The 27,023-nt window shown below is 52.8% G+C and overlaps 10 protein-coding genes across 10 annotated transcripts; 7 read left to right on the forward strand and 3 right to left on the reverse strand.

The window, feature by feature from the left end:
• Positions 1 to 467: 467 nt before the first annotated feature.
• Positions 468 to 3,026, reverse strand: J4E78_010704 (uncharacterized protein; the record flags this gene model as incomplete). Its single annotated transcript, XM_049371280.1, has 1 exon — positions 468 to 3,026. The coding sequence occupies one exon, from the start codon at positions 3,024 to 3,026 to the stop codon at positions 468 to 470; it is 2,559 nt and encodes an 852-aa protein (XP_049217038.1).
• Positions 3,027 to 3,819: 793 nt separating this feature from the next.
• On the forward strand, positions 3,820 to 4,384 carry J4E78_010705 (uncharacterized protein; the record flags this gene model as incomplete). Its single annotated transcript, XM_049371281.1, has 3 exons — positions 3,820 to 3,899; positions 3,958 to 4,047; positions 4,099 to 4,384. The coding sequence occupies 3 exons, from the start codon at positions 3,820 to 3,822 to the stop codon at positions 4,382 to 4,384; spliced, it is 456 nt and encodes a 151-aa protein (XP_049217039.1).
• Positions 4,385 to 4,739: 355 nt separating this feature from the next.
• On the forward strand, positions 4,740 to 5,657 carry J4E78_010706 (uncharacterized protein; the record flags this gene model as incomplete). Its single annotated transcript, XM_049371282.1, has 2 exons — positions 4,740 to 4,853; positions 4,911 to 5,657. 2 exons carry the CDS (start codon positions 4,740 to 4,742, stop codon positions 5,655 to 5,657), a joined length of 861 nt encoding a protein of 286 aa, XP_049217040.1.
• A 650-nt stretch (positions 5,658 to 6,307) lies between these two features.
• J4E78_010707 (uncharacterized protein) lies at positions 6,308 to 7,772 on the forward strand (the record flags this gene model as incomplete). Its single annotated transcript, XM_049371283.1, has 5 exons — positions 6,308 to 6,620; positions 6,670 to 6,907; positions 6,957 to 7,150; positions 7,208 to 7,373; positions 7,439 to 7,772. 5 exons carry the CDS (start codon positions 6,308 to 6,310, stop codon positions 7,770 to 7,772), a joined length of 1,245 nt encoding a protein of 414 aa, XP_049217041.1.
• A 1,496-nt stretch (positions 7,773 to 9,268) lies between these two features.
• On the forward strand, positions 9,269 to 10,323 carry J4E78_010708 (uncharacterized protein; the record flags this gene model as incomplete). Its single annotated transcript, XM_049371284.1, has 2 exons — positions 9,269 to 10,257; positions 10,296 to 10,323. The coding sequence occupies 2 exons, from the start codon at positions 9,269 to 9,271 to the stop codon at positions 10,321 to 10,323; spliced, it is 1,017 nt and encodes a 338-aa protein (XP_049217042.1).
• Positions 10,324 to 10,523: 200 nt separating this feature from the next.
• On the forward strand, positions 10,524 to 13,150 carry J4E78_010709 (uncharacterized protein; the record flags this gene model as incomplete). The annotated part of the gene is made up of 5 exons (XM_049371285.1): positions 10,524 to 10,529; positions 10,724 to 10,850; positions 10,907 to 11,021; positions 11,065 to 12,162; positions 12,214 to 13,150. 5 exons carry the CDS (start codon positions 10,524 to 10,526, stop codon positions 13,148 to 13,150), a joined length of 2,283 nt encoding a protein of 760 aa, XP_049217043.1.
• Positions 13,151 to 13,734: 584 nt separating this feature from the next.
• Positions 13,735 to 15,868, reverse strand: J4E78_010710 (uncharacterized protein; the record flags this gene model as incomplete). Its single annotated transcript, XM_049371286.1, has 3 exons — positions 13,735 to 14,420; positions 14,482 to 15,212; positions 15,645 to 15,868. 3 exons carry the CDS (start codon positions 15,866 to 15,868, stop codon positions 13,735 to 13,737), a joined length of 1,641 nt encoding a protein of 546 aa, XP_049217044.1.
• A 1,522-nt stretch (positions 15,869 to 17,390) lies between these two features.
• J4E78_010711 (uncharacterized protein) lies at positions 17,391 to 18,686 on the reverse strand (the record flags this gene model as incomplete). The annotated part of the gene is made up of 4 exons (XM_049371287.1): positions 17,391 to 17,552; positions 17,613 to 17,843; positions 17,894 to 18,416; positions 18,640 to 18,686. The coding sequence occupies 4 exons, from the start codon at positions 18,684 to 18,686 to the stop codon at positions 17,391 to 17,393; spliced, it is 963 nt and encodes a 320-aa protein (XP_049217045.1).
• A 328-nt stretch (positions 18,687 to 19,014) lies between these two features.
• Positions 19,015 to 21,791, forward strand: J4E78_010712 (uncharacterized protein; the record flags this gene model as incomplete). The annotated part of the gene is made up of 2 exons (XM_049371288.1): positions 19,015 to 19,222; positions 19,270 to 21,791. The coding sequence occupies 2 exons, from the start codon at positions 19,015 to 19,017 to the stop codon at positions 21,789 to 21,791; spliced, it is 2,730 nt and encodes a 909-aa protein (XP_049217046.1).
• Positions 21,792 to 23,095: 1,304 nt separating this feature from the next.
• Positions 23,096 to 26,131, forward strand: J4E78_010713 (putative NRPS-like protein biosynthetic cluster; the record flags this gene model as incomplete). The annotated part of the gene is made up of 3 exons (XM_049371289.1): positions 23,096 to 23,100; positions 23,162 to 23,481; positions 23,550 to 26,131. 3 exons carry the CDS (start codon positions 23,096 to 23,098, stop codon positions 26,129 to 26,131), a joined length of 2,907 nt encoding a protein of 968 aa, XP_049217047.1.
• Positions 26,132 to 27,023: the final 892 nt, after the last annotated feature.

Consider the following 27,023-nt stretch of genomic DNA (forward strand, 5'->3'; position numbering starts at 1 on the left):
TGTCGCTGGAGGCGTTGTGTTGTTGGAGGTATCCATCATGGAGTGACAGATACTTGCAGCTGGTGGTCGTCTGCGTGCGAGATGAGCAGAGTCGAGAAGGTAGGAGAGATGGAGGGAGAAGATAGACCTAACAGTGTTTTATATGCTGGGCGCAGGTATTCGAGGTCACCGTCTCTCACCTCAAAGTAAAAGAGCTTAAGCTCAGGGTCCACCCGAAGCAGGCCTGAGATAGCAGTCACTTCGATATCACCAGAGACGGCAATGTACCAACAAGATAGAAGTGTAGAGTTGGACGGTGTCACTAACTGCCGCGGGGACGATGAAGACGGTCAAGATGGGTAATGTTCAATTCTAAAAGTGGTAGCCTGCCGCAGCAGTGTCGTGACATGGTATCGATGTATACTCCAAATCACCGCCAACTCCTTCCCATGCTGTTGTCAATCATGCTTAGCCGTTCGAGGATTATACTATATCTTCCTTCGTTTGCTCGCGGTGGGTAGGTCCTCGTCTTCAACCGATGGTGTACCCTCATTTCCCGCGCGTCCGCTATCCCTCTCCACATCTCTCCAAGTACTGACTAGTCCTTGAACTGTCTGGAACATGTCTCTCGCATCGTTCACCACGCCGTCCTCTCCAGGATTGAACATGACGGCGTTGACAAACATGCGCATAAGCTCTTTCTCCAGTTGCGCAGCGTTGACTATAGCCTTTGGCGGGACATTGTCAGCCGTCACAGGCAACTCTACAACGCCTCCCATGACACCGCCGGGGCTCCCTGTAGGATTATCCGACGCGGCTGCGGCTGCGGCAACTTGCTTTGAGCCTGTCGCTATAGCCTTCTTGATGGAAGAGAGATCTGTAGGGCGCTTGATGATGTCGTAGTATCCTTCTGCATCCTTCGCGCGAACGGCCGTGTTGAATGTCGAGGCATGTTTGTGCGAGTTGATATCGTACATCATGGGTGCCGTCATCCGGGCGAAGTTCCGTGGCGCGACCAGGGTCTTGGGTGGGCCTGGAGTGCTGAAGGATGCATCGTCATTCTCTTCAAGAGAGGCCTCACGAGCGTTCCGTTTTCGACGTGATGAGAGTGATGAGGCCGGAGCCGCTCCACGGCGTCGTGTGGACATGTGTGACGGTGTTCCAACAGAACCTTCCTCTTCAGTGGGGTCCACCGAGTTTCCGCGCTCTGACTTGATGCGACGACCGGCTTGCGACTCGTTGTCACCTGCTACCGTGTCGGTATGCGAGAGGATGGACCGGCTTCGACTTCGATCCCGCACAGAACCGCCTGCTCGGGAGGAGGCTATGCTGCCGGGTCGTGTTCGTTTTGCAGGAGCTTTTCTCCGTGAACGTCCGGACCGGGTCTCGGGCTCCAGTAAAGAGTCGTCTTCTTGGTCGTGGTGCTGGGAGTTTTGTGGTGTCTCGACGTCTATCGTGGACTCTTGCTCTGCCTCTTTGCCTTTGCCCTTTGTCCGTGATTTGCGCTGCGTCTTCGCCTTTGGTGGTGTCTGTTTCGGCCGGATCAGCGGCGGTACGTCGTCCAGAGGAAGCACTTCGGGGCGCGGGCTCGCAGAACTTCCAGGTGTCCCGGTAAAGCTTGATCGTTTCCAAAGACTCTTGGCTGACACCGGGGTCGCTAGAGCGCTGTGCGGAGAGCGCGCATTCATCGGGGTGGAGAAAGACTGTCTCGCCTGGATGACGAGGGGATGCATCTGAGGCGCGCCTGATCTGCCAGTGCCGGTGCCGGGAGTTTGTATGTTTGCTCTGGGCTGCTGCCGGTTGCTCGCAGGCGTAGAGACCTGAGGGTGGAGCGGCGGCACGGCGGCTTGATGGTGGACGCGCGAGGGGTCTTGCGGCGCAACTTGGAACGGTGGGAGCATGAAGCCTGCCTGGGGCGGTGGCTGGGCCATTTGCGGTTGCAGCGGGTGGTAGGGCTGGTGACCAGGAGGGGGATAATGCGCCCTCTGTTGCTGTCCATGGTGAACTCCGGGTGAATGAGGCCCTGACGCTTGTTGCATGGGAAACTGCTGGTGTGGAGGGTATGGCGGTTGGGAGCCCGGTGGGCCGTACTGAGGCGCGCCATTCATCGCGTAGTTCTGGCCTGGCTGGGGCTGGAACTGAGGCGCGGGAGACCCCAGCGCTGGTGACGGCGGTTGCGGAGGATGGCCGGCATTTTGGTGCGAGCCTGGCTGGGGCTGTATGTTCTGGGGGTAGCTGTAGTTGGCGTGGGGTTGCGGCGGTTGCTGGAATCGCGACGGTGCAAGTGGCTGACTTGGGTTTGGCTGCGGTGTCGAAGGCGTCCGTCGCCCATCTGAGGGAGGATGCGGCTTCTTGCGCTGGGTTGGCGAAGGGTGCCCGTTCAGGTGTGGTGGCGCGGATGCCGGCTGTTGTTGAGATGGATCTGGGGAAGGCGCGATGACGGGCGCTCCACGCGCGCCGTTCTGGACAGGCGTGGGGTTCGCATTCGGCTGCAGCGTCTTCGGGGCGAGATGCGGCGACTTCCTGGGCAGCGTAGGGCTTCGCGATGAAGGTGTCCGGCCGCTTGCTTTCTCGCGCAACTGGTCATCCCACTCTCCGCGCTCGATGCCCTGGAGGTCGCGCTGCAGCCGCTCGTATCGCTCCTCCTCTATCCGGATCTGCTCCGTGATCTCATATCGATAAGACGCGTAGAGTTTCGTCACAAGCTTCGGGATCAGGTGCTGGTGCTGCAGCGACTCCTGCACCGTCGGCAGACTTGGGCTATGCCTCTTTCTCTTGGCCGGGTTCGTGACTTCCCCATTCGGGCCATCGCTGTCGCCGCCCTGCTCGTGCTCGAGCTCCCGCTTCAGACGCTCGAGGTAGAAGTTGCGCAGCGCATCGGGGCTGAGGCGGCCGGGCTGGAAGTACTTGTGGGCGGCCACGTCGGGGTGCTTCTTCAGCAGGTCGGAGATGCGCCCGAAGACAGACGGGGCGACGCCGTAGGCATGCAGGCACTGGAACAGCAGCAGCGACTCGAGGTTGGTGTAGGCGGAGCCGCTAGTATTCATCCCCCAGGCGTGTGCAGCGCGAGGGCGATGGGCCTGGGGCGGAAGGGGAGCCACGGCTGCGGGCGCGGGCGCGGTGGGCGGAGAGGCTGCTACGGCGGGCAGACGGGCATCGCATGCGAGAGTCGTGATGGGCGCGGCGGGCGGGGAAATTGAGCGAGATGGACGGGGGCTTGGTGGTGTCGAGGGAGATTGTCGCAATGTCGCAAATTGTCGTCGGGGTTTCGCAGCCCAGCCGCCTGAAGCCCCCATCGGGCGCCCCCGGCCACAGCCAATCAGGCGCGTCCGGCCTCACGTCGCCTCACGCGGGCGCGGGGCCAGAACCAGACCTGACAGCGGGCCCTGATGTACTGCGATACTTTGGGATAGCATAGCTTTATAGCCCTATATGCCTCTACATCCTGCTGCACCTGCACCTTCAACTTCCTGCTGTTGTCGTTGTGCCCGTATCGTCGGCCATTCTTCGTCGGGCACTCGGGAGCGGCGCTCAAACTATCATTGATCCCTCGCTCCTCCAAGCTCCACCTCCGATCTACGCCCAAATTAGCTTGGGGCATAGGCGTCCCCTTTTCCTAACATTGCAATCGTCCTTCCCTCTCTATTCCAGGGTCGCCATATTATGCTCCCTCCCCTCCACCCCAGGTCTGGCTGAGTTGCATGAAACATCTTTGATCCGCTGAGCCACTTGCCCATATTCGTCTACTCTTGTACAGCCCATAAATATATCCACCGTCCCCGAGCCTCCCCACGCCGCCTGCTTCTTGCATAACCCGCTCCTGCTCCCCATCCCATCACCATGACTTCCTCGTACCCTGCACACTCGGCCACCATGGACGACCCAGACCAAGGCTGGAAGCCAAACAACCGCCCTCAATCGTGAGCTCTCCCGGCGCTAGCATAGCTCCCGCCTGTCTGAGACTGACCACGCCTGCAGCACCCTAGCCCGCAACTTCATGTCGGAGCTCGACAGCCTGTTCAACTTGGACGAAGGCCTCGCGACCCTGGACAAGACGGTCCTGGAGAAGTACGGCCCGCCCTCTTCACCGCTACTTGGAGCCCGCTGACAGGCGCGCAGGAAGCAGGCAGTCACGACCCAGACCAAGGAGCTCGAGGCCCTCGAGGCCAGGCTCAAGGCCGCCGAAGAGCGCCTCAACCAGGCAAAGAGCAACTCGCCCCCAGCCAAGAACGACACCCAGCGCGAACAAGACGCCGCTCGGTCACAAGGGGCCGCCAGTCCCCTTGCCTCAAAGTCCCAAAACATGCCAGGTGCGCTACCAGAGACACCGACTCCTACATCGACTACCAGTGCTGACTATGTCCTGGTAGAGAGGCCACTGTCCGCCAAGCCTGAGACCTCATAGTTCTACCTCATTCATACGATACCACGATACCCCGGCATTGCGCCCACATCCATGTACACTGCTTGATCTCTGCGGTTGGGAGACTGCATCTTGGAAAGGGGCATATACTTTATAATCGACGATGGCATTTTCACTTCTGGTTGGCGACATCTTTTGGTGCTGCATGTCTTTCTTTGGATGGGTTAGCTGCAAATGCTACATAAACTTCATCTTCTCTTTCCGTTTCCTTTGTGGTGTTCTGCTCAGTCCGGCTATACGGCACTAACTCCGTAGCTTTGAGCACAGGCCTTGTGTCTCGTTACTCCACGCTCGACTCACCACCTGGGCAACAACTCACCGAACAGTCAGCAGCAACATGGACGACGTCACAGAAGCAGCGCTCACCGAATCATTCGACAAGCTCGTCTCTGAAGGTGTCATTGTCTACGGCCCTAATGAGTCTATCAAATTCGAGCACGAAGGCTACCCGGTAAGCTAGTCCAGCAACGGCAACAGTCACACCAGTCCTTACTCACACCTTAGCCAGATAGAGTTCCGGGTCTGCCCAGCACTAGCAACCAAACCTCACACCGTAGGCGCCGCGAACCATGCTTTTGACCAATCACGAAAATATGGTCCTGGCAGCGACATGTTCTGTCCAGACGAGCGACTCAACATCACACAGCTCAACGGCACGCACGATCTAGCACTCAATCTATTCTGCGTCGACAGGCCGCAACTACTCATGTTGACTCTGGACTCGTACAAGCGTCAGTACGAAGCTCTTGACCTAGATGACTTTGAGGTCATGTTGCAAGTGTTACGAAAACTTCCAAACTTCTACGTCATCTTCAACTGTGGGGAGAAGGGTGGATGCAGCAGGATACACAAGCACCTCCAGGGCTTGAGAGGGCCGCCACATGCTTTCGACCACATCATGTCATCTCTTACCGACTCATCAAAGAAGGTACCTTTCCAGTTCTTTGTCCATGAGTTCAGTCATGGCTTCTCGAATACGCCCGCTTCGACTGTTCTTGATGTGTACAAGACATTCATTGCGCGGTGCCGCACGCTCATGGGCACGTGTGAGGAGGAAACACCTCCCCATAACGTCATCATGTGGGCTGATCGTCTCGTGGTTGTTCCACGTCGCAGAGGAACCACAGAGGGAGCAAGCGCGAATGCTGGAGGCATGCTAGGGAGCGTGTGGATATCGGGACAGAAGCATGTGGACGAGTGGTTGAGGATTGGCTACTCGAATGTGCTGCGAGAGCTGGGTGTTCCAAGTTGTTGAGAGAACGCGGCGATGCTGTTTGCATTACACGCATACGAGCAGGTTATTATTGGGGCGCATCCAGGCTGGTCAATCTCCATCCTCCTTCCCATCCAGGCACTCGCTTCGCCAAGGTACTCACCACCCTGCAGTATGTCGCCATACTAACGAGCACCACGAGATCACGTACCTGGCATTGCCTAGACTTTGTATTTGGCCTATCTCGTAGCCAAGACAAGCCAGCGTAGTCTCCGAAACCCGCACCTGCCTAATGCGACAAGCTCAACGCCTCCGCGCCAATCACACTCTCCTACCCACGTCGTCCGCAGAACGTGCCAAGTGATGTTGTATATTAAACCGCCGTCCAGATCTTGATGTGGAGTTCCGAATTCCTTGGACTGTTAGCCTCCCGCGCTTGCATCATCTACGTAGAGCTCCTTCGAGTGTACATCTCCCGTGCTTGCAGGAGATCAGCCAGGAGTACGGGGTGAGTACCTGCCTAATCGATGCGAGACTTGGGGTAACAGGTAGGACGGTGTCTGCGGTACTACGCACTGGATGGGAAGGTGGTTTATGGGCTTGTGTGAGCGTTACACGACTTAAAAGCAGGCTCTCTCCCCAGCATCGTTCCGCACTGCACTGCACAATTGTCGTTGCATTCATTGCCTATCATGAAGACCACCATCCTTACCTCGGCGCTCCTTCTTTCCTCCACCGCGCTTGCCACTGTCGTTCCAAGGGCTGGCAAGAAGGTCGACTACAATGGCTTCAAGGTACTACGTGTAGCCAGCACCGATGCTGTAAAGGCAGAGATCGAGAGCTTGGCTGCACACATCCTCAACCCTGGCACATCTGCCGAGTTGGATGTCGTCGTTTCACCCGAGAACGTCGACGCCTTGACTGCCTTGGTGGCTGAGAGCAAGGTGCTGAACGAGGATGTCGGCGCAGCTCTTGCCGAAGAGGGAGAGATGAGCGTATATGCTGGTTTGTGGAGAGTCTCGTTTGTGCTGTGACACTTGCTGACGATATCCAGTCCCTAGCGAAAGCTGGTTCACTGCATACCACCCATATGCCGACCACATCCAGTTCCTCCGGGATCTTCAGGCTGGTTACACCGGTCAGTCTGAAATTGTCACAGTCGGCACCTCTGTCCAGGGACGAGCCTTGACTGGTATCCACATCTGGGGTAGCGGCGGCAAGGGCTCGAAGCCTGCCGTCATTATCCACGGTAACGTTCACGCACGAGAGTGGATTACCTCCATGACTACCGAGTATGTCAGCTTTTATGAAACCCCGAATCCATGTGCTAACACCACACAGGTACTTCGCGTGGCAACTACTCACCAAGTACGGCTCGGACGCAAACATCAAGTCCCTTGTCGACAAGTTCGACTTCTACATCACACCCATCGCCAACCCAGATGGTTTCGTCTACTCCCAGACAACCGACCGTCTCTGGCGCAAGAACAGGCAGACTGTCAGCGGCAACAGCTGTGTCGGCCGTGACATCAACCGTAAGCCTTCTTCGCCCTCTCCTCGCCCGATAAGGCAATCACTAACATCTCTTCAAGGTAACTGGCCCTACAAATGGGAAGTCACAGGCGGAGCATCCACAAACCCCTGCTCAGAGACCTACAAAGGCGTAGCAGCCGGCGACGCCCCCGAGCTCCGCGGTCTGAAGGCGCAAGTCGACTCGCTCAAGGCCTCGCGTGGTATCCGTCTCTACCTCGACGTGCAGTACGTCCCCAACCCTCCCACCAACCCTCCCAATACAAACAAACAAACAACTAACCACACCCCAGCTCCTACGGCCAATACATCCTCTGGCCCTACGGCTACGACTGCACCCTCCGCGCCGAAAACGACGCCCAGCATCGCTCCATCGCCACCCGCGCCCAGTCCGCTATCCGCGCCGTCTCCGGTACCGCTTACACCATTGGCCCCAGCTGCGCGACTCTCTATGCCACAACTGGTTCTTCGACCGATTACACTGATGTTACGGGTAATGCGACGTACTCTTATACCTACGAGTTGAGGGATAAGGGTACCTATGGGTTTACGCTGCCGGCGAATCAGATAAGGCCGACTGTGTTGGAGACTTGGGCGGGGGTTGCTAGTATGCTTAGGGATGCTTAGGGATGCTTAGGGTGGGGGGTGGTTGTTGCGGTTTTGTGTGATCTGATGTATTGAAGTCGTGTTTTACCAAATCAACAATTCTTCAACATAGACGTGGGCGTAATTTGCAACATTACGAAATCTTGGGGCATGCCCATTGCTCATGCCAGTAATCGCTGGCGGTACTTGAGTACTGCTCGGCGCGCAGCTCAACCCACTCGTTCCACTGCATAGCAGGTTCTGCTGCCTAGCTGCGTCATTGTTAGATTGTCCAAAGTCAAAGTCGGTGGATGTGGGGGCGGAGCTACCCGAGTAGGTAGGCACGCTAGGAGGGTGGGCGCCTAATCGCGGGGGCCGTCGATGTCTATTCTTGTAAACACCACCTGGGCATGGGCGAGCCCGGCGAATGCTCTCTCAAGTTTCGGATCGGTGCAAGCGATTACATACAGGAGTAATGTTGGTGCTCCCTCCATTGGTCCGATTTCAAAGCCGAGCTTACCAAGTCCTGTTGTATCACTACACCTGGCTGCCGTCCAAACACGGGCCGCCTGAAACGCCACATCTTACTTGCATACGGCATGAGACCAACGAGAACAACCCTCCCGGGGTTCTTTCAGCATGCATTGACCCCTGCTCCTCAGCCTTACTTATCCCACAAGACAGTCCATGAGTCCGACCAGACTACGAACCTTCACAAGCTTCTCAAGCGATTGCATCCTTGAGGCGCTATGGAGGATACCAGAGAAGGCCATCATCGTGGAGTCGAGCCTCAAGCCGGAGTAGACCGTCATCACGAGATGGAAACTCAGCAACTGTTACCACTAACATCGACAGCGCATTCCAGAACGAATACTCACACATCCCATCGCGCATCAATCTCCAATGTTTCTAGTGTAAGCTCTGTGGAGCCTGGCGGCGAACGAAAGTATTCATATGGCTTTATTTGCACTGCTCGTCCTAACACACACGCAGAACCACAATGGATGCCTTTTGCGCTACGCTGGTACTTTATCACCACCGCTGCCGGGAGTTCTATCACCTGCGCAGCCATCACGTTCGCATTGTATCGGTACTCACATAATAACAACGGGCTGTGTGCTGAGGATTCAGCAATACCGGGTTGGAAGTTCATACCCACGCTGATCGCTGTGGTCTATACACAATTAACCGGAATCATACTGGGTGCTGTAAAACGGACAGAACCTTTTGCAAGGATGAGCAAAACAGACGGACGTATCCCAGTTGCCCGTTATACTTTACTCGAAAAGGCTAAGCCATGGTGGAAAACTCTTACTCGAGGATTTCAAAGGCGAAGAAATGGCGGATCATGGAATTGGGTTACGATCTTCTCATGCAGCACATATATCCTGGCCATACTTGGGATCTCACCGATGTCTGCTGCACTATTGAGAACAAAAGAGATACACCAAACAAGTCCGGAGACACTTGCACGACTAGCAATGCGCAACGGATTGATGCTACAGCCTCGAGCTGAGCGAGATACGTATCTGCGAACTATGGGCGCGATATTCCAAAATTACAGCTCCTCCCCCTGGATTACTGACGACTTTGTCATCTTACCGTTCTGGCCACAAGATTCAGCTGATACTGGTTCACGTTGGGACTATAAGGTTCAGGATTCAGGAACTTGGGAGGCAAACACGACTGTTTTCCACGCCGATTTAGTTTGCGCCAAACTGGACATGAAGAAGAAGGACATGTATCTCCGGCATGCACCCGAAGGATGGGAAGAAGAGCCAGAAAAAAAGTTCTATCAAGCATCTGTTCTCCTAGAGTCCAATGAGGGTTGCCAGTTCAACCTCACTGTCGACGTGGAGTATCACGCCCTTACTACGGATTGGATTTCCTGGAGCGACATCAACAACATCACATCGGAAGACTACCCCATGTCAGATGCTATCGTTCAATCGAATGAACACTGCCACGAGAATGAGATTGTTATGATGAGTACGCCGTGGTGGCCCAGGCAGGATATCACGCCGACCGAACAATTCCTACAAAACATGACGATGCTTGCATATGCATGTCACACAAGCCATAGCATGGCCACCATCCCAGCTCGTGCCACAGCCTCATCAGGCACATTGTCCGTCGAGTTCGATGAGGATCTTTTCCACCAAATTGCCACGCCAGTTCCCCCGACCGTCCTTGACTTACTCGAACTACGCAAGGCTTATACGGACATTAGATGGAGCGATTTCGTCCCCCACGAGACCAAGACGTCTGACATCGAGATCAACTTATATGATGTTCCCTTTACGGGCCCAGCTGCGATCTTGGGTGAACCATACAACTTCAGTATCCCACGAATGATGGCTGATCCTCAATTGCCTGTGGTCGCTGCTCAATTCAGACGTCGCTTCTTCGCAGAAATTGTTGGTGGTTCTCTGCAACGCACGGAAGTTTTAGAAGAACGTTCTACGGCTGGTCATCAACTTGGATCTGTCCGGACAGTGCTAGTCAGCGGGCAAGCCGCCTGCATTATGTGTGCTCTGTTACTCATTTGTTGCTTCTTCTTTCTAGGCATCCTGTGGGAGACGCGGACGACTAAGACAACTCTTAGCATTAGCCAAGATCCCAGTACACTGTTGGGTACAAGTATATGGGGCAGCGGTGATGCGATGGTGTTGCGCAGTTTCACAAAACTCGACCTCGCCACAAGAAAGACATTGAAAGAAGAACTTGCTGGAAAAGTCTTCTATTCCAAGCATGGCAAGCTTCGAGAAAATGAGGCTAACATCCAGGACGATCATGAGAGTACGTACGTACGGAACCGTTGGTGTATCTTCTGACACATGGCAGAAAAAGCAAGAGTGCAATCCTACGACATCGCACCTGTATTACCCATGCTACGACTACGAAACCTGGCTTTTCTCATTCTTTACATCATAGCTCTTCTTGCTGGAATCGTAGTGCTTTACGTCTACGCGCGGAGGTCAGAACTTCATCAGGCTTTCTTCACCTATCGCGCCAACATCAAGCTTCTCGGTCATTCAAACACAGTATCGCCCTTATCTGTCATCCCGACTTTGCTTGCTATTGTTATCACGCTCTGGTGGGAGTCCGTTGACACCACTTGTAGGACGGTACAACCTTACATTAGCATGCAACATGATGCCAAGCGTCCTTCTCAGGGTATCGCATTATCCTATCTATCATGGTTCTGGCTATTCGCATCGTTGAAAGCTTTAAAGCACCGACATTGGCTGCTTTCGCTTGTTACAACGACGACGTTTCTGCTCCAAGCTCGTAAGTGCACATTCCAAGACTAGGCTGTAACTACAACTAATAGCTGTGATCAAGTCACAATCGCCATGTCCGCTCTCTTTGACTCGGGTAATGGCGTCTTGACTACTTCCTCGGAAATGCCCCTAGCATTGGAGCTGCGCAGTGTTCCATTCGTGCAACAAATATCGGTAAACAGAGATCAATCTACCTGGCTGTTCAACTACACCATCGACGAGAAAAGTTTCTCAAGCGACCTTGGCGACTTGGTGTGGGACAACCTGCAGAGCCTGTCAAAAGACTGGATGTATACCGCTATTATACATACTGCGCTAGAAGGCCCGAAACCAGTGTGGAGCCAAGATGATTGGAGTTTCATGCCTGTATCTTCCGATGTGGAAGGCTTCGCCTCGGCTGAAATCAAGAGTCCAGCAGGTAGGGGCGACCGCTCCGTGGAGAGCCTGAGAGTCCAAACTTCCGCGATTCGTGCTCGCCTGGAATGCAGTGCTGTCGAGTGGCCCAGAAACACGAGCCTGTGGCTTATGTCGCAGAACGAAGGATATGGACGCAACATCACTGGACTAGACAACTATTTCACGATAGCACGAGTCGTTGAAGATCGCAATTCCACGACTTGGCTTTCTACCCAAGGCAGCATTCCACCTTGCTGCGCCAATGTTACTGGAAACGCAACGTACAATCCAGCCGCAGTTGCTTATTGGACGGAGAATTGGGAGGAAGTATCTGGCCCCGAAGACAGTCGCGATTATCGTACATCTGGAAACTTTACAGTCAAATGGATCCGAGGCTCTGGAAAGGTTGAACGATTCCTCACGGGTATGCGCCGTAAGCCGGATGTATACATGTTCGTATTTCCAGAGCCGCCCGCTATACAGGCATTGAACTGCATGCCTGTCTTTGAGTCGAGCCAAGCAGAAGTCACAGTGGAGCCCAAAACCGGTGTCGTACAGCACTACCGCATCCTTGACGTTCCTGTTCGGGAGGATGTCGCTTGGTCTGATACATCCCAATGGCGTGACCCTTACGAAGACGCTCGTTACACCAATTTCAATATCCATCATGACCCTGACTTTGAGGTCAATAGCTCTGAATGGAGGGCTAGCAGTTTCAAGTCTTATGACTACAATATCAACACAACTACTAGGTGAGTTAGACTATAAACGTTGATTTCGTTCCGTCTAATAGATCACTACAGTTACGGGCCCTTGTTCGTGCAATGGCTTTTGAATGCCGCAAATATTGATGGGCCTTCCTCTAAGAGTCCACCCCGAACATACGAGAACTCCCCAAGACCCAACCCTCAATATTCAGATGGCAGGGCCTTCAATATGCGAGATAACACAACAGGTCTTAATCTCGATTTCATGTCGTACGCCGCTTACGCACAAGTCGGATTTGATCCTACCGCCCTACTAGATCCGGAAGTCTTAGCCAGAACATCCTCAACTGTCTTCTCGACCTTCTTTCAGCACTTTGTAAACAGCAACCTGTCTCGCGAATCCGGCGGTTATGTCTACCAACCTAGGGGGACGGAGCTCAAGATCAATCCTCCAATGGACGACATGCCAATCCAGTACATGCCTGATGGTTCCATAGCGCCGAAGTTCGAAGACATTGTCCGCAACACCAATGAAACAACAACAGCGGAATTAAGCACCCAGGTCGAAGTTCTCCAAATGAATCTTGTCGCGTTTTGGATCGCCACAAGCATCCTAATCTGGCTTATCATCACCATCATCATCCTCGGATCCGTGCAAAGAAAATACTACGGCGGTATGATGCGCAACATCGAATGCATCGCTGACGTGCTGGTTCTTATCGCTGGAAGCGAACGTTTGCTTGAAGTTATCAGAGAAAGGGGCTTCGATGCTATAGTCAAGGAGGACAAGATGTTGACGCGTATGGGATGGTTTCGAGACGTTGATGGAACCATGCGATGGCGCATTGACTTGGTTGAGGAGAAGCAAGTTCGGATCCAGCCCATTCGTTTGGGCCCTGGGTATGTACCCGTGATGGATGGCACTGAGGAGCGCCACGCAGATGTTGTGTCTAATGGTAGCGTTTCCACACTGCGCAACGACGAAGGCCATGTAGATGCTGCGTCGGACGCTGGCGTCACCAGGCCGAGATGAAGTCAAGTCAGCTGCCCGCGGACAATTTGTCAAACTAATTGACGCTGCTCGTCCGGCGTCTACGTACCGTCAAGTCTGGACACACCATTTTGTGACGCTGCCGGTTTCCTGAAGCAGTAATGCATGAAATGCTTCCGGTTGCCCTGACTCTGTCGCGAGTGGGCCCGGAGTTTGGTGTACAGTATGGCAACGGATGCAGAGCGATTCATGGAGAAGAGACGAGGGAGAAGGCTGTCTCATTGAGGGAGCTACAGCGAGCGATAAGATAACGCGTTGGATCATGAAGTGGTTTGGAACTAGGGCTAGTGTTACGAGTATGCTTGAGGATGCGTAGGTTCTGATGATGGGGCCATGGTGTGAGGCTTGGGCCAAGCCTTTCCAGCTCACTTATCCGGCATATAGATCAACAAATTGCCTATTTCTTGACATACGATATCAATTCGATCGGCATGAAGTTTGAGGGCCGTTAAACCTTTGCCTTTGTTAAGTTCTATTCAATTTGTCCCACAAGTTGTTCTGTCTGTGCATCGATACAAAATAGCAAGGAGTTGGTTCTTGTTGTGGAGCTAGCTTTCGGCTCTTCTTCACTCCTCGCTAAGCTCGTTGATTTCAGGCCACAAGTCTCGGAACCATTCTCGCATCGTCTCTTCCCGCTTCCGGCCTTTTAGTACCGGTGGGTCTGGTTTTAATGATAGCTCACTCAACGCATTCATCCACCGCTTGTCGTACTTTACCCGATTGGACTTTCTGTCCTTCTCTTTTCCATCGTATTCGGACCAGTCCTTATACAGTTCGGATTCAGATTTGCTGGGTCTGAACTCATGCAAGATGGCCTCACTATCGGCGTTCGGATTTGACTGTTGCTTCGAGTCACACCGCTTGCGCCAAATGTAATGTGGCAAGCCACTCTCCCGTCCATGGGGGTCTTCGTCGAGCCCTTGGAGATCATAGCCGGGTAAGCATCCAGCGCCATTTGGGATCCGCTTTTGTAACATGCGAACCGTCCAGTGGACTTCAATGGCCAACGTCCTCTCATCCTCCGGGGGTTTTTGTTTTCCGACGGCATGCTGCTTTTGCACACCAAGAAGAAGATTGCGAACCTTGCTGAAGAGACTGCCGACCGCGAACATACATCGAATCGCAAGGGTTCGATGAGAGGCGGGGTCATATGTGAGCGTCCAGTATGGGCCGCGTGGGCGCACAAATGTACCTAGCCAGGGTTTCCACTTCAAAATTTGCCATAGTCCCCTATGCGAGGGCTGGAGGTACCCTGGAAGAATTAAGCATCATCACACGGATATGATTTTCGCAAGTAGCACTGGGTAACTCACCTTTGGCTGAGCTGCAGGTAGTATAGACTGGCTTTTCGGTCTCATGGTCTCTTCTCGTCACCCCATCCTTGAAACTATGCCACAAGCCAGGATTGAGCTTCGAATCAATCGCCAGAGGGACGTGATACCCAAATATCGCGAGGCTGCTGAACCGTGCGCTGGAAGCGCTGCTTATCGCATCGACCATCCAAAGGAATGGCAGCATAGATAAACCCGCATCCTCATTGCCTCCACCTATATCGAAATGGCAGCCAACGAACAAGCATTGTCGCACCGTCTGCGTTTTCTCTGTATGCGCTTCCTCGTAACCTCTACGGTAGGGCATGGGTTCGAATTCGAAGCGCCTTTCGTGGATAGACATCGCATGGAACGCCGATTCGACACATTTGGGTACTGTGTCCGATACGAAAGAAAACTCAGGTGCCCAGATGTGCAAACCCATGGCACTGACGGTATCCCATTCTGCCAGGACCTTAATGCCGGGTTTGAAGAGAAAATTATTACTCTCAAGATCATCGACAAGCTTGTCGAGTTTCTTCTCGTCCACTTCTGATTTCTGCTGTTTCCACATAGTGAACAGGGTCTCTAGTAGTGGAAGACCGTGACGTCGCAAAAGACCCACTTTGTCGATGAAAGCGGCCAGGCATCGAACCGTGAATCCTCCCCGGGAGAAACCAACGAGAATGATCTCATCCCACGTATCAGGCTGTTGACGGTACAGAGCATGGCAGCTGTAATTCTGACAGAGAAAGTAATAGGCGTTGAGGATGTTGCCAGCTAGCCCTACAGCTTGTTAGATCATGACATGCACGTGGGAATTGGTTTTGCACTTGCCTTCGCCAAATGCTCCCTGAATCACATTGCCGATGGGAGTTGCTGTAGTACCGACACCGCTGCTGTAGTATACTACATGTGGCTTCTTGTTTTTTGTTTCACGACTTAGACACCGAGCTAGCCGCCCCACGTTCGTTACGGGGTATTGAGTACCGGCTGCGTTGTTCCAAGTGCCATCACAACAGACGACGATACATTTCCCTGTGGGCTTCTTAACAACTTTCGGCGGGATCATTCCATGGTATGACTCTCTGTCTATCACAACCTGTGTAGGTTTGGTGGTGTCTACAGAGTCAATGTGAGGTATCGGGATGAGCAGCTGAACAAACAACTGGCCTGTTTCGGTATCTGTGTATATCTGTATGTCATCATTGTCGCTGGATCCGTTATTATCGTCGCTTTCATCTATAATGTTCGCTAGTTCCCCCTCTTCATTGTTGTTCAAGACTTGCTCAGTACATGGCTCTTCCTCTGCAACCCACGTCCTTCTGTTCAGCATACTGAAATGTCCCGTAACAAACTGCTCGTGCATTCGTGAGTGGTATGCAGCCATTCGGGAAACTGCAGACAGCGTCGGCGGCTGATCAGTATGAGCATCCGACGGATCGGTATCCGAAATCACCGCGCTGGTCCCTATGGGAAACATGGTATGGACAAAAGTGTGGTAAGGAGGACTTCGGGATGTTCGTTGTGTGGGTGTAAATCCAGTTCGTGTATTGGTGATGCAGCTAGCGGAGCCTGTGGTATCCCTACAGATCTTGACATCTGCAGGAAAGACCAATTGACGGAGTCTTTTGTAGAGCAATGCGACAAGTATAGAGAAGTCAATATCGGAGGGGGGCGATCGAATGTCAAATGACAAAGGTAAGAAATGCACAGCACCGCAGGCCACGTTTCTCGCACGCATATATAGCACTCCGGCTCACTATAGCAGGAATGCTATTGGTTGGCTACCAAATGCAAGCCATCTTGGGGCCACAGCTCCTCATTTCCATATTGGGCTGATAAAAGGTCTCAATGAACTCAGCCTTGGGCATGATACTGCCATTGAACGGTGGCCCGAAGTGTGCCAAGACACACGATTGGTCGACCAAATGTGCTCTTCGCATACGCAGTCCATTTGCGGATATATCGAAGCCGCCCGCATAAGCCACTCCAATGATATCTTGTTGTCAGATAAGTGATGGTTGCGGGCTGAAGTTGGGTACTTCGCCTGGAGCTTGACGATTCGATGCAAATATCGGGTCTGCCGTGAAGCTGAAACTGATAATACATGCGGCGAGTATGCTGACATGTTCTTGAGTCCCACGAATGATAGATGCAGTCCGTTGCATGGCTTTCCGAAGTTGCATTGAGCGGGAAAGCGCGACACCTCCGGTTCTTAGGAAAGCTCGCCGATTCTGAGGAAAGTTGGTTTCAACTGGAGACGCATTTTTTTTGAATGATCTAGCAGAGGTGAAGCTTCATCAGTGCTTCTGTAATCGAGTGATGTTGAGTCTGCGCAGCAGTTTCATCCGCGGTTGTGCGCTGAAGCCGGCACATTTGCCACTCTGGCGATCGCCAGCCTGGCGACTGAGCTTCCAGCTAGCTCCGGTGAAGCGAAGGGCCAACGCTAAGCCAAGTCCGGCGAAGAGTCACACGGATTTGCATGGAGTATGGATCAACGACTAGCAGTACCGTGATAATCAATTGGCAGTAGATGTAAGGCGTTTATTTCCGTGTTCAATACTGCAAGACGCCCCCGTGCGTCAGACGATGCATGCAAGTCTGAGTTAGAGGCGCACTCTTTCTATTCTGTACGCATGCAAGTGAGCTCTGTTTGCGACAATGTCTCAACGATCCAAAGAAGCCTTGAAGTCCGCCCAATCCCTTAATGGTGCGCTCAGTCTAATGGCAAGTCATTGGGAAGGCCAATTCGTGTGAAGGCGCGGGAAAGTGGCCCAGTGAGCTACAGCATTGAGCACCTAGCTAGTGTTGCATCCTTACTGCAAGAAAGAGAAAAAGATCGCGGCAAGACAGTTGGTCAAACGAAAGACAACCAAATTACCATATTTGACCGTGAATGATCCGCTGTCTCACCGTATGTGGCACAAATCTAATGTGTGAGCCGACTTGAAACTCTGCGTAAGAGCCAGACAGTTGACCCACATCGCGGCTAAGATGAGGAGATGGAAGATCTGATGCGAGGAGCCAAACAAGTCGAACTTTCCGGGAGCGAATCGTTCGGGAGGCCGGGTCTGGACTCGTTAGTCACCGGTCATGTTCCGCCAATCCCAACAGTCGATGATCTCACTTACTGCGAAGATCAGAGTGCCGGTTGCATACAACGAAAGCTCTATCAAGTACCATTTCATTCCCATGTAATCGAACATGTAATTGGAACCGTGCAAACCGACACCATGAAGAAGGGGAACGAAGGCGGACAGGCCGAACAGGAAGAAGGCAACAACTCTCAGAGTGCGCCAGCGCAGTGTCCTGAACTTCGGTATCGAGATCAGAGCAACGCAGGCCGAGCCCGAGACGATGGTCTGGAGTACACATCAGCATATCGCCGGACCGTTCGCCCAAAGCGACTCACAATGACCCAGTGTAAGATCTGGAAGGCGGGTTGACAGATGAAGAAGTAGTAGATAGCCGCAACGAATGTGCCAGCAATGATGACGGCAATACCAGTCAGATCCATCACATGCCACAACTGTTCCACCTTATGCGAGTGGGGTTGCATCAGGTGGTATACAGCGCTGGAGAGCAGACAGAACTCGCAAGAAAAGAAGAAGACAGTGAACATGACATAGTCCGCCGGTAGGACGTTGCGGTACTGGGGCTCGGCCAGAATCTGCATGTAGATGTATGCGACAGGCCATACCAGTATCGCGCCAATCAAGTGGGTGTATATGTTGCAGGTCTCGTTGTGGAGGTAGGTCAGGCTGAGGAAGATGTCTTTGTATTCGGGCTTCTCTGGGCGATAGCCGGTATGGATGAACTCGTTGTCTCGCGACCAGTCTTGGATCTCGTCATAGGTGAGGAGCTTGGGCCGTCTTGAGGAATGAACGGTGTCCTTCTCTATGGTGCCCATATCGGCGGCTGGCGAATGTCGGTTTCTAGTCAGGACGTACGTCGGGTGCCTCCTCCGTGTGCTCGAAATTGGAATGGCTGGAAGGCGATAGTAAGATCTGCGCCCAGATAGACCAAAGTACAAAAGTCTCTAGTTGATCGGGAAGATCGCGTCTTTGACTCAGAGTTGGTCCTGGTCCGGGTCCTGGTCCGGGCTGTTCATAGAAGTTGTACTCTAGTATGCGGGATGATGGTGATGGCTTGGAGGACAAATACTCGTAGCCATTTTGCACGAAACATTGAAGTGGGCGCTTCATAATGATATCGATTTCCCCTACCTAATTGCAAACGCTGATGCATTCCACACGCAAACGACGGGTGACGAGTGACACCGAAATTCGCAAGAACTCATGTCGCATTAAGCAATTGCTGCATACACATTATTGCTATTTAGCATCTGATCATGATGAAAGACGATGTACACTTCTGTTCAATTTGTTGGAGGATCTGATATGGGATATGGTCAGATGTGGTGTTGACAAATAAAGAGTGACGCGTTGGCTCGAGGTTGGGCAACGCGCACGGGCGGGCGTCAACCCCGCCGAGGTCAACACCAATGGACTCGCGACTAAACAGGGCGCCATCATGGCCACACTACACCGCGAGCGCGTCGAACACGCGTTGAACGAGCTGCTGGTCCGCATCGTGCCCGAGGATCCCAATGAGAACGAAGACGAGGCCAACCAGCGCTTCGAAGATGCCTACGAGTTCGCGCTCGACGAGCTCACGACTGCGGGCGATGCTTCACTCGTTCCCGACGTCCAGCACATCGCCAGCCTCATAGACCGCAAAGGTAACTACAGCGAGGTGAATCACGTGTCTTCCGCTAACATGTGACAGTCTCGGGCCCCAACAATGACCAGCGCAAGAGCGCGCGTCTGCACAACCTTCTCTCGCGCCTGGAGACACAGAGCGTCCTGGACCAGAAATGGCGCATGCTCTACTTTCTTTACAACCTCTCCGACAACGCCGAAGCGCCGCATGAGCCACCGCCCGCCCAAGATACCCGCAGTTTCTCCCGCGAACCGACGACGCCTTCCAAGCGCCAGAGCGTGGCAGCCTCATCCCACGCCATCCAAGACGCCTTTGCAAAGCCCGGCCTCGCCCAGCTGCCTGTCAATGCCGGATCGCCCAAAGCACCCACATCCACACGTCCAGCTTCGATAGCTGAGAAGCCTGAGAAGCGAAGACGGCCTGACACCGCAAAGGAACAGCAGCAAGCCAATGGTGGACATGTGGAAAAGGCAGAGACGGGGCCCTCTGAGCCGACTTTGCTGCGGGAGCTGCCTTTCACGCTCCAAGGCTACTCATCGACAAACCTCGCATTTCCCTCGTCGACCGCCCTCAAGCTCCCCACGAGCCTCCCGGTACCCATCGTCAGCCTCTTACACACCCTCGCTGAACCCGCCATACTATACAAAGGCTTGGCCGAATTCGTCGAGGCGAGCGATGGCGGCCTCATCGAGCAGAGCTTCCGCGCAGCTCTAGCCAAGGAGCTGAGAGCATACCTGGGTCTGGTCGCGACCTTGGAAGGACAAATCAAGAGAGCGCTGGCACAGCTGAACGAGGCATCAACACCCCAGGGCGTCAGCAAGGCCGGCGTTACCCTCAAGCGATGCGTCATTTGGATAAGAGAACCGACCATGGGCTTGCGCTTGATGAGCTTGATGGTCGAGGAATCCAAAAGCAAGAAGGGCGGCGAGCTGATTGCTCTCATACATTCCTTCTCCCTCAACCACGGCGACCCGTACGTCATGAACTTTGCCGAGCGCCTTCTCTCCGATGTCACGCGGCCCTTCTACGACATGCTCCGGCAATGGGTCTACGACGGCGAGCTTGCCGATCCCTTCGGCGAATTCTTCGTCTCGGAACAGAGCGAGGATGACATCCTCGAGGCGAACGGCAACGAGGGGAAAGGTGGCGCGACGAGCGTCTGGGAAGATAAATACAGACTGAACGACAAGATGGTTCCCACCATCGTTACCGACGACTTTGCCAAGAAGGTCTTCCTTATCGGCAAGACCCTCAACTTCATTCGCTATGGTTGTGGAGACGCCGCATGGGTCGACACATACTCCAAGGAAGCGTCCAAGGAGCTGCAGTACGGCGACACTGCGAATCTCGAGCGTTCCATTGGCGACGCCTACAAGACCACCATGGCTCGTCTCATCGACCTGATGGGGAACAAGTTCAAGCTGTTCGATCATCTGCAGGCTCTCAAGCAGTATATGCTGCTCGGCGCTGGCGACTTCATTGCCGTCCTGATGGAATCACTTTCCTCCAACCTCGATCGGCCAGCCAACACGCAATACCGGCACACGCTCACCGCCCAACTCGAACATGCCGTTCGCAACTCCAACGCCCAATTTGACACCTCCGATGTACTGCGCCGCCTTGACTCACGCATGTTGGAGCTATCACATGGTGAGATTGGATGGGACGTCTTCACGCTTGAATATAAGATTGATGCACCTGTCGATGTCATCGTCACGCCATTCGGTTCCAAGCAATACCTCAAAGTTTTCAACTTCCTCTGGCGCGTCAAGCGTGTCGAGTTTGCTCTTGGCTCAACATGGCGCAGATGCATGACTGGTGCGCGTGGTGTTCTCGGCACCGTAGCCGATAAACTCGGCGCGGATTGGAAGAAAGCACGCTGCGCAATGGCTGAAATGGTACATTTTGTCAACCAGCTGCAGCACTATATCCTATTCGAAGTCATAGAGTCATCATGGATCGATCTACAGAGAGCGCTCAACAAGCCGGAGAGCACGCTGGACGACATGATTGAAGCGCATGCGATATACCTCAACAACATCACGCGCAAAGGTCTTCTCGGAAGCTCTAGTATCGACTTCACAGGGCAGCTTCATGAGTTGCTGAAGACGATGCTGGCATACAAAGATGCGGTGGATGGCTTGTACTCATTCTCAGTCGCTGAGTTCACGCGCCGACAAGAGCACGCGGCCAAGATCGAGACACGTACAGCAGCAGGTCGGTGGGGTCTCTCTGAGAAAGATCGCTCATCTTCAGATCCCTTCGCTCCCACACACTCTCGTGCGGCTTCTCGCCAGGACGAGTCGCCTTTCCCACCCCCACTCCTCAAGATCGGCATGACTGGTTCGGCCGAAGATGATGTTCTACCAGCCCTACAAAAGCGTCTGAGTCAGTTGACGGAAGATTTCCGAGCAAGAATCAGCATCCTGCTCGGAGATCTGGTGCATTCGCCTGACGGTGAATTGAAGATGCTGGCTGTCAACATCAACTTCAACGATGTGTATAAGCCGGAGCGAAGACGTAGGAAGGGTTCGCAGAGAAGAGAGAAGGAAAAGGAAACGCCCAGGGTTGCACCTGCTGCAGGATGAGGTGATGCGAAAGACGGCGTTCGATGCTCTATTTGATACCCGACTACTTGATACCATCCGTAATACGGTCTTTCTGTGGAAGACATTTTCGGCAGTTTCTTGCGCAAAGCGTGATGCAATGTAATATCAACATTTCAAGCCGATGAACCCTGGCTGAGCTTACTGAAGCGCCTAGATGGGTCGACGAGGATGTAGGAACATATCCGATAGCGCGCGCGTGTCGCTCGGATCTATCACAGGTGGGGTTGCGCCATCATAGCGCTTAGTCAAGCTTCGTGGCGCTCATCGGGCCGTTCCTTCTTGATGCTTATGCTTGAATGCGCCGAGTCTAAAGTTCGATGTACGACGACAGTAAATGTCTCACAACCGTTCGTACAAAGTATATTACTTGTCCTGAGAGTAAGTTCCTTGCCGTGAGTGGTAGCCGCCAGCATCCGACCTTCATGGCACGCTCAATAATCACAACGCTCGCTCGGCCGAGGTGATAGGCACAGGGATCTCCATGACTGCGTCATCCATACACAACAACTTCGCGCACTACAACTAATCTTGACCGTTCGTGGTGACGCGTAGCATCTTACACAAGATATTAATCACTTGCAGCGACTAGATCGAATCGGCCGTTGTCCATATAACGGAACAGACTCCTCATGGATGATTCTAACGAGCCGCCCCCCTGCTGTATATCGCGCAACTCTCATGCCTCATGCTCCACCGCAATTGTTCGGACAACGTTCGGCATGGCGACAGGACATGCTTCCGGTGAAACATCACAGCATTTCGCGGCCGCGCTCTTCGCTGGCATAAGCTTTCGACCTTACCTGCTAGCGCCCGCCGAAGTATATCTAGCTCGTAGTCCCTCAGAATGGAAGACATCAATCTCATAACCCAAGGCCGATCTTGTTATCACTCAAAGTTATCCGAATCAACACTCACGTATACTACCCATCGAGACAAGCTATCTCACTCGTCGCTGCCTGTCGGACTGCGTCCCTTCCTAGAAACAACGCTAAACAAATCGTACCATCCACATTCGGCATCGATATATAATCTTAGCCATGGCAACAACACATCAAAAGCAGCATACAGGAGGACAGCAAAATACCGTTGCCGATTATATCGACTCTGCAGCTGAGGCTGTTCCTAACTCAACATGGGCTATAGTCCCGCGTTCAAGCAGCAGCCTGGACGAAGGATGGGACCACGTCACATTCGCCGATCTTGCGCGTGCAGTGAACAACATGTCGCGATGGATTGAGCGAACGTGTGGTGTGGCCGAAAAGGTGGGCCAGACAATCGGCTATATGGGGTGAGTGGGCAATCTTATCTGCTTGTCGGTCACAAATGTTGCATACTTACGCATTGCATAGCGCGAACGATCTACGGTATCTTGTGGTACTAGCAGCATGCCTGAAGACAGGTTACATACCGCTATTCACATCGCCCCGGAACTCGCTCGATGGTCAAAAGTCACTCGTGGAAAAGACAGAGTGCACCATCTTTTTGACCACAGTCGATATGATGCCGCAGGTCCAGGCAATCAAAGGGGCGGTGCCTAGTCTCAGGATCTACGAGACGCCCACTACTAAAGAGCTGGTTGATCCAAGTCTTCCCACGGAGCACTACCCTGGCAGACAAAATCGTGACGTGACCGCTCATAGCTTGATCTTGCACACTTCGGGTTCAACAGGTACGAATTCTATCATCTCATTCAACTTTGCTCTTCACGTCGTCCCAATCCACTGACAGCAACTTTAGGTCTCCCAAAGCCTATCTACGAGACTGTTGGTGGCTTGAATACGTTGTATGAACAAGCGCACCTCAGTCCGGAAGATGGACATGAACAAACCAGCAAGCCTTTTCTAGCAGATCCACGGCCCATGCTTGCTGCCGCTCCCTTTTTCCATGGCATGGGGGTAATCGTAATGCTGCGATCTATCATGTCCCGTGGCACCATCGTGCGATTACCAGCGGACAAGCCTTTGAGCGCAGGCTTGGTCATTGACGTGATCGAGGCGGTAAAACCCTTTTGTGGTATCTTCCCACCGTCGGTACTGGAGGATATTGCTGCAACGCCCAAAGGCATCGAGACAATGGGGAAGCTCAAGTACGTCTTCTTTGGCGGTGCGCCTCTCGGTCCAGGGGCTGGTGACAAGCTTTGTCAAGTGACGAACTTGATGACAACCCTTGGCAGCACAGAAGCCATGTTTATAAGCACCTTGCTCCCATCCAAGCCAGAAGAATGGGGCTACTTCCATTGGGGTGCTGCTGCGGGCGTCGTCATGGAGCCTGCTGGTGACGACTTGCACGAAATGGTCATCAAACCCAAAGACACCAGATACCAGGCAGTTTTCCACACCTTTCCAGAGATATCCGAATGGCGCACCAAGGATCTGTTCAGTCGCCATCCATCGAAGCCTCATCTGTGGAAGTACAGTGGAAGACGAGACGACATCATCGTCTTGAGCAATGGCGAAAAGTTCAACCCTGTAAGCACGGAGAAGCTGCTTGAGTCGCATCCGTGGGTGAAGGGTGCCCTAGTCGTTGGCTCAGGCAAGTTCCAGGCCGGTCTTCTTATCGAACCAGAGTGGTCACGAGCCGGCACGCAAGACCCCTCTGCCTTGATCGATCACATCTGGCCGATGGTAGAGCAAGCAAATCGTGAAGCGCCCGCGCACGCCCGGATCTATCAGACGAAGGTTGCCGTTGCGAAAGACCAGAAACCTTTCGTCCGCGCCGGCAAGGGCTCAACCATTCGTCTCCAGACCGTTGCCGCTTTCAAGGACGAGATTGAAGCCCTTTACGCGGATGAGGGCTATTCGAGCGACCCGAACCAGAATGCTGATGGCGATGTCGCATTGGCAGGCAAGATTCGAGCTGTCTTCGCACGCAATCTTCCCTCATTCGGTGACGACGTGGCAGACGATGTCGAGATATTCAGCCTGGGTGTCGATTCTCTTGATGTGCTCGCACTCACCAACGCGCTCAACAAGGCCGTTCGTGGTGCCGAAGTGACCTCATCGATGATCTACAGCAATCCTTCGGTCAAGCAACTGGCTGCGGCGTTGTCACAGACCGTGAGCAACTCGCCCGTGCAGGCACGCTTGCCACAGACCCGAGAGGAGAAACTCAGCGCGATGGTCAGGAAGTACACTAAGGATATGGTCCGACCAAAGAGCATGACTAGTGCGGTCACTCGTCCACGCAAGCAAACTGTGATTGTTACCGGCACAACAGGTAGTTTGGGCAGTCACATGTTGGAGCAACTGCTTCGAAACCCAGAGGTCGAGAGAGTCTATTGCCTGAACCGTTCGGACAACGCCGAAGTACGACAAAAGGAGTCTTTTACCCGCTATCACGACCCAAACGCCGACTTCAGCAAGGCCGAGTTCCTCAAGACAGACTTCAGTGCCGACCAGTTCGGACTCCCAGACGCTACCTACGAGCGTCTTCTGTCTACTGCTACATCGTTCATCCACGCTGCCTGGTCTGTCGACTTCAACCTCTCGCTCGAATCCTACGAGGCCACACACGTAGCAGGCACCTATCGCGCGATAAATTTCGCGTCTGCCTCGCTTCACAAAACACCCATCATCTTCATCTCCTCGATCGCCAGTGTGAGCGACTGGCGTAGCGTCGTGCAAGATGGATCCGCCGTCCCAGAATCAATCGCCACGCTCTTCGACAGCGCAATCACGATACCCCAGGGCTACAGCGAGTCCAAGTATGTCGCATCTGAGATCCTGGCCACGGCCTCGCATCGCCTGGGCATCAAGACGGCCATCGTGCGTGCGGGACAACTTGCGGGACCAAGTACTGACGCGGGTGGTGCAGCGTGGAATCGCCATGAGTGGCTGCCGACTATAGTCCACACCAGCAAGGTCTTGAAGAAGCTGCCGCGGACGCTAGGTAATATGGATCGAGTGGACTGGGTGCCCATGGACGTTGCAGCCGGAGCTGTCATTGACATCGCCAACGCTACCGTCTCAGAACCCGAGCCTGTGCAGGTATACCATCTGGTTAATCCGCACACCACTAGCTGGGACAAGCTGTACCCTGTCATTCGAGACTATTACACCCAGGACAACAAGGACGACATGGAGATTGTAGAGTATAACGACTGGGTCGATGAATTGGCGCGTATCCCGCAGACGAAGGAGAATGCGGAGCGCGTCCCTGGGCTCAAGTTGTTGGACTTTTACCAGAGTCTCAGACCGGAATCGATTGGATTGCCGGCGTTGGATACGAGGAGGACGGAGTCTGTGAGCGCTACGTTGCGTGGGGGCAGAGCTGTGGATGCGGAGGTGATCAGGAAGTGGTTGGAGCAATGGGCATTTTGAGGGAGGAGTCGGTGTCTAAACATTTGCTTTCGCTCGCGTTATAGAAGTAGTTAGTGCTGCCAAGCTGACCGTTCGTTACAAGCGGCTTGGCTAGCGACAGAGGTAATAGTCAATATGAAGCTATGCCGCACGGCTTTCCTCCCATCCTACTCCAGGTCTAACAAAACTTCAATTCACGGTCTTCCAAATCCGAGAACATAGCTCCGAGACCTAAGTACACTAGTCTGCACTACTACATTAGTAAAGACCTGTTCTACTAACTAGGTTAAAAGGTTCTAGCTTCTCTAAGTAACATTAGAATCTAGACAAGCTCTCTTAACGCGATAACTAACGTCTTTCTCTTTAACAATTACCTAGCTAGTAAATTTATTACTAATCTATAGTTAGGTTATATAAATAAGGTAATTAGTAGTAAATACTAGAAAAGAGTAGATATACGCTATAAAGAATCTTTAGATATAAATAGTATAAGGTACTATCTACTTTAACTATTAATAATATAAATAGTACTTTTATTATACTAGAGTAACTTATTAAGAAAGTATATATATATATAGACTTATACGTAGAAGTACTAAAGTAGACTAAGAGTATATTTAATAGAACACTAAGTATAGTAACTAAGAATAGTAATATAAGTATAACTATTAGTAATAATAATATACGTAATCTATTTTCTAATACTAACTCTTTTTATCTAGAAAGTCTAGATAATATAGATTAATTAGATTATATATTTTACTACTTAGATTCTTGTAGAAAGATATTATAGTATTACTATAGATAGATTTTAGAATATATAACTATAGTAGATAAGATATTATAAATAGCTACGTAAGAATATAGAAATACTTACTTTTTTAATATATAGTAAATAGAATAATAAAGATAT

Source organism: Alternaria triticimaculans (assembly GCF_023758025.1).
Source record: "Alternaria triticimaculans strain BMP 0046 chromosome Unknown scaffold_37, whole genome shotgun sequence".
Classification (NCBI taxonomy): domain Eukaryota; kingdom Fungi; phylum Ascomycota; class Dothideomycetes; order Pleosporales; family Pleosporaceae; genus Alternaria; species Alternaria triticimaculans.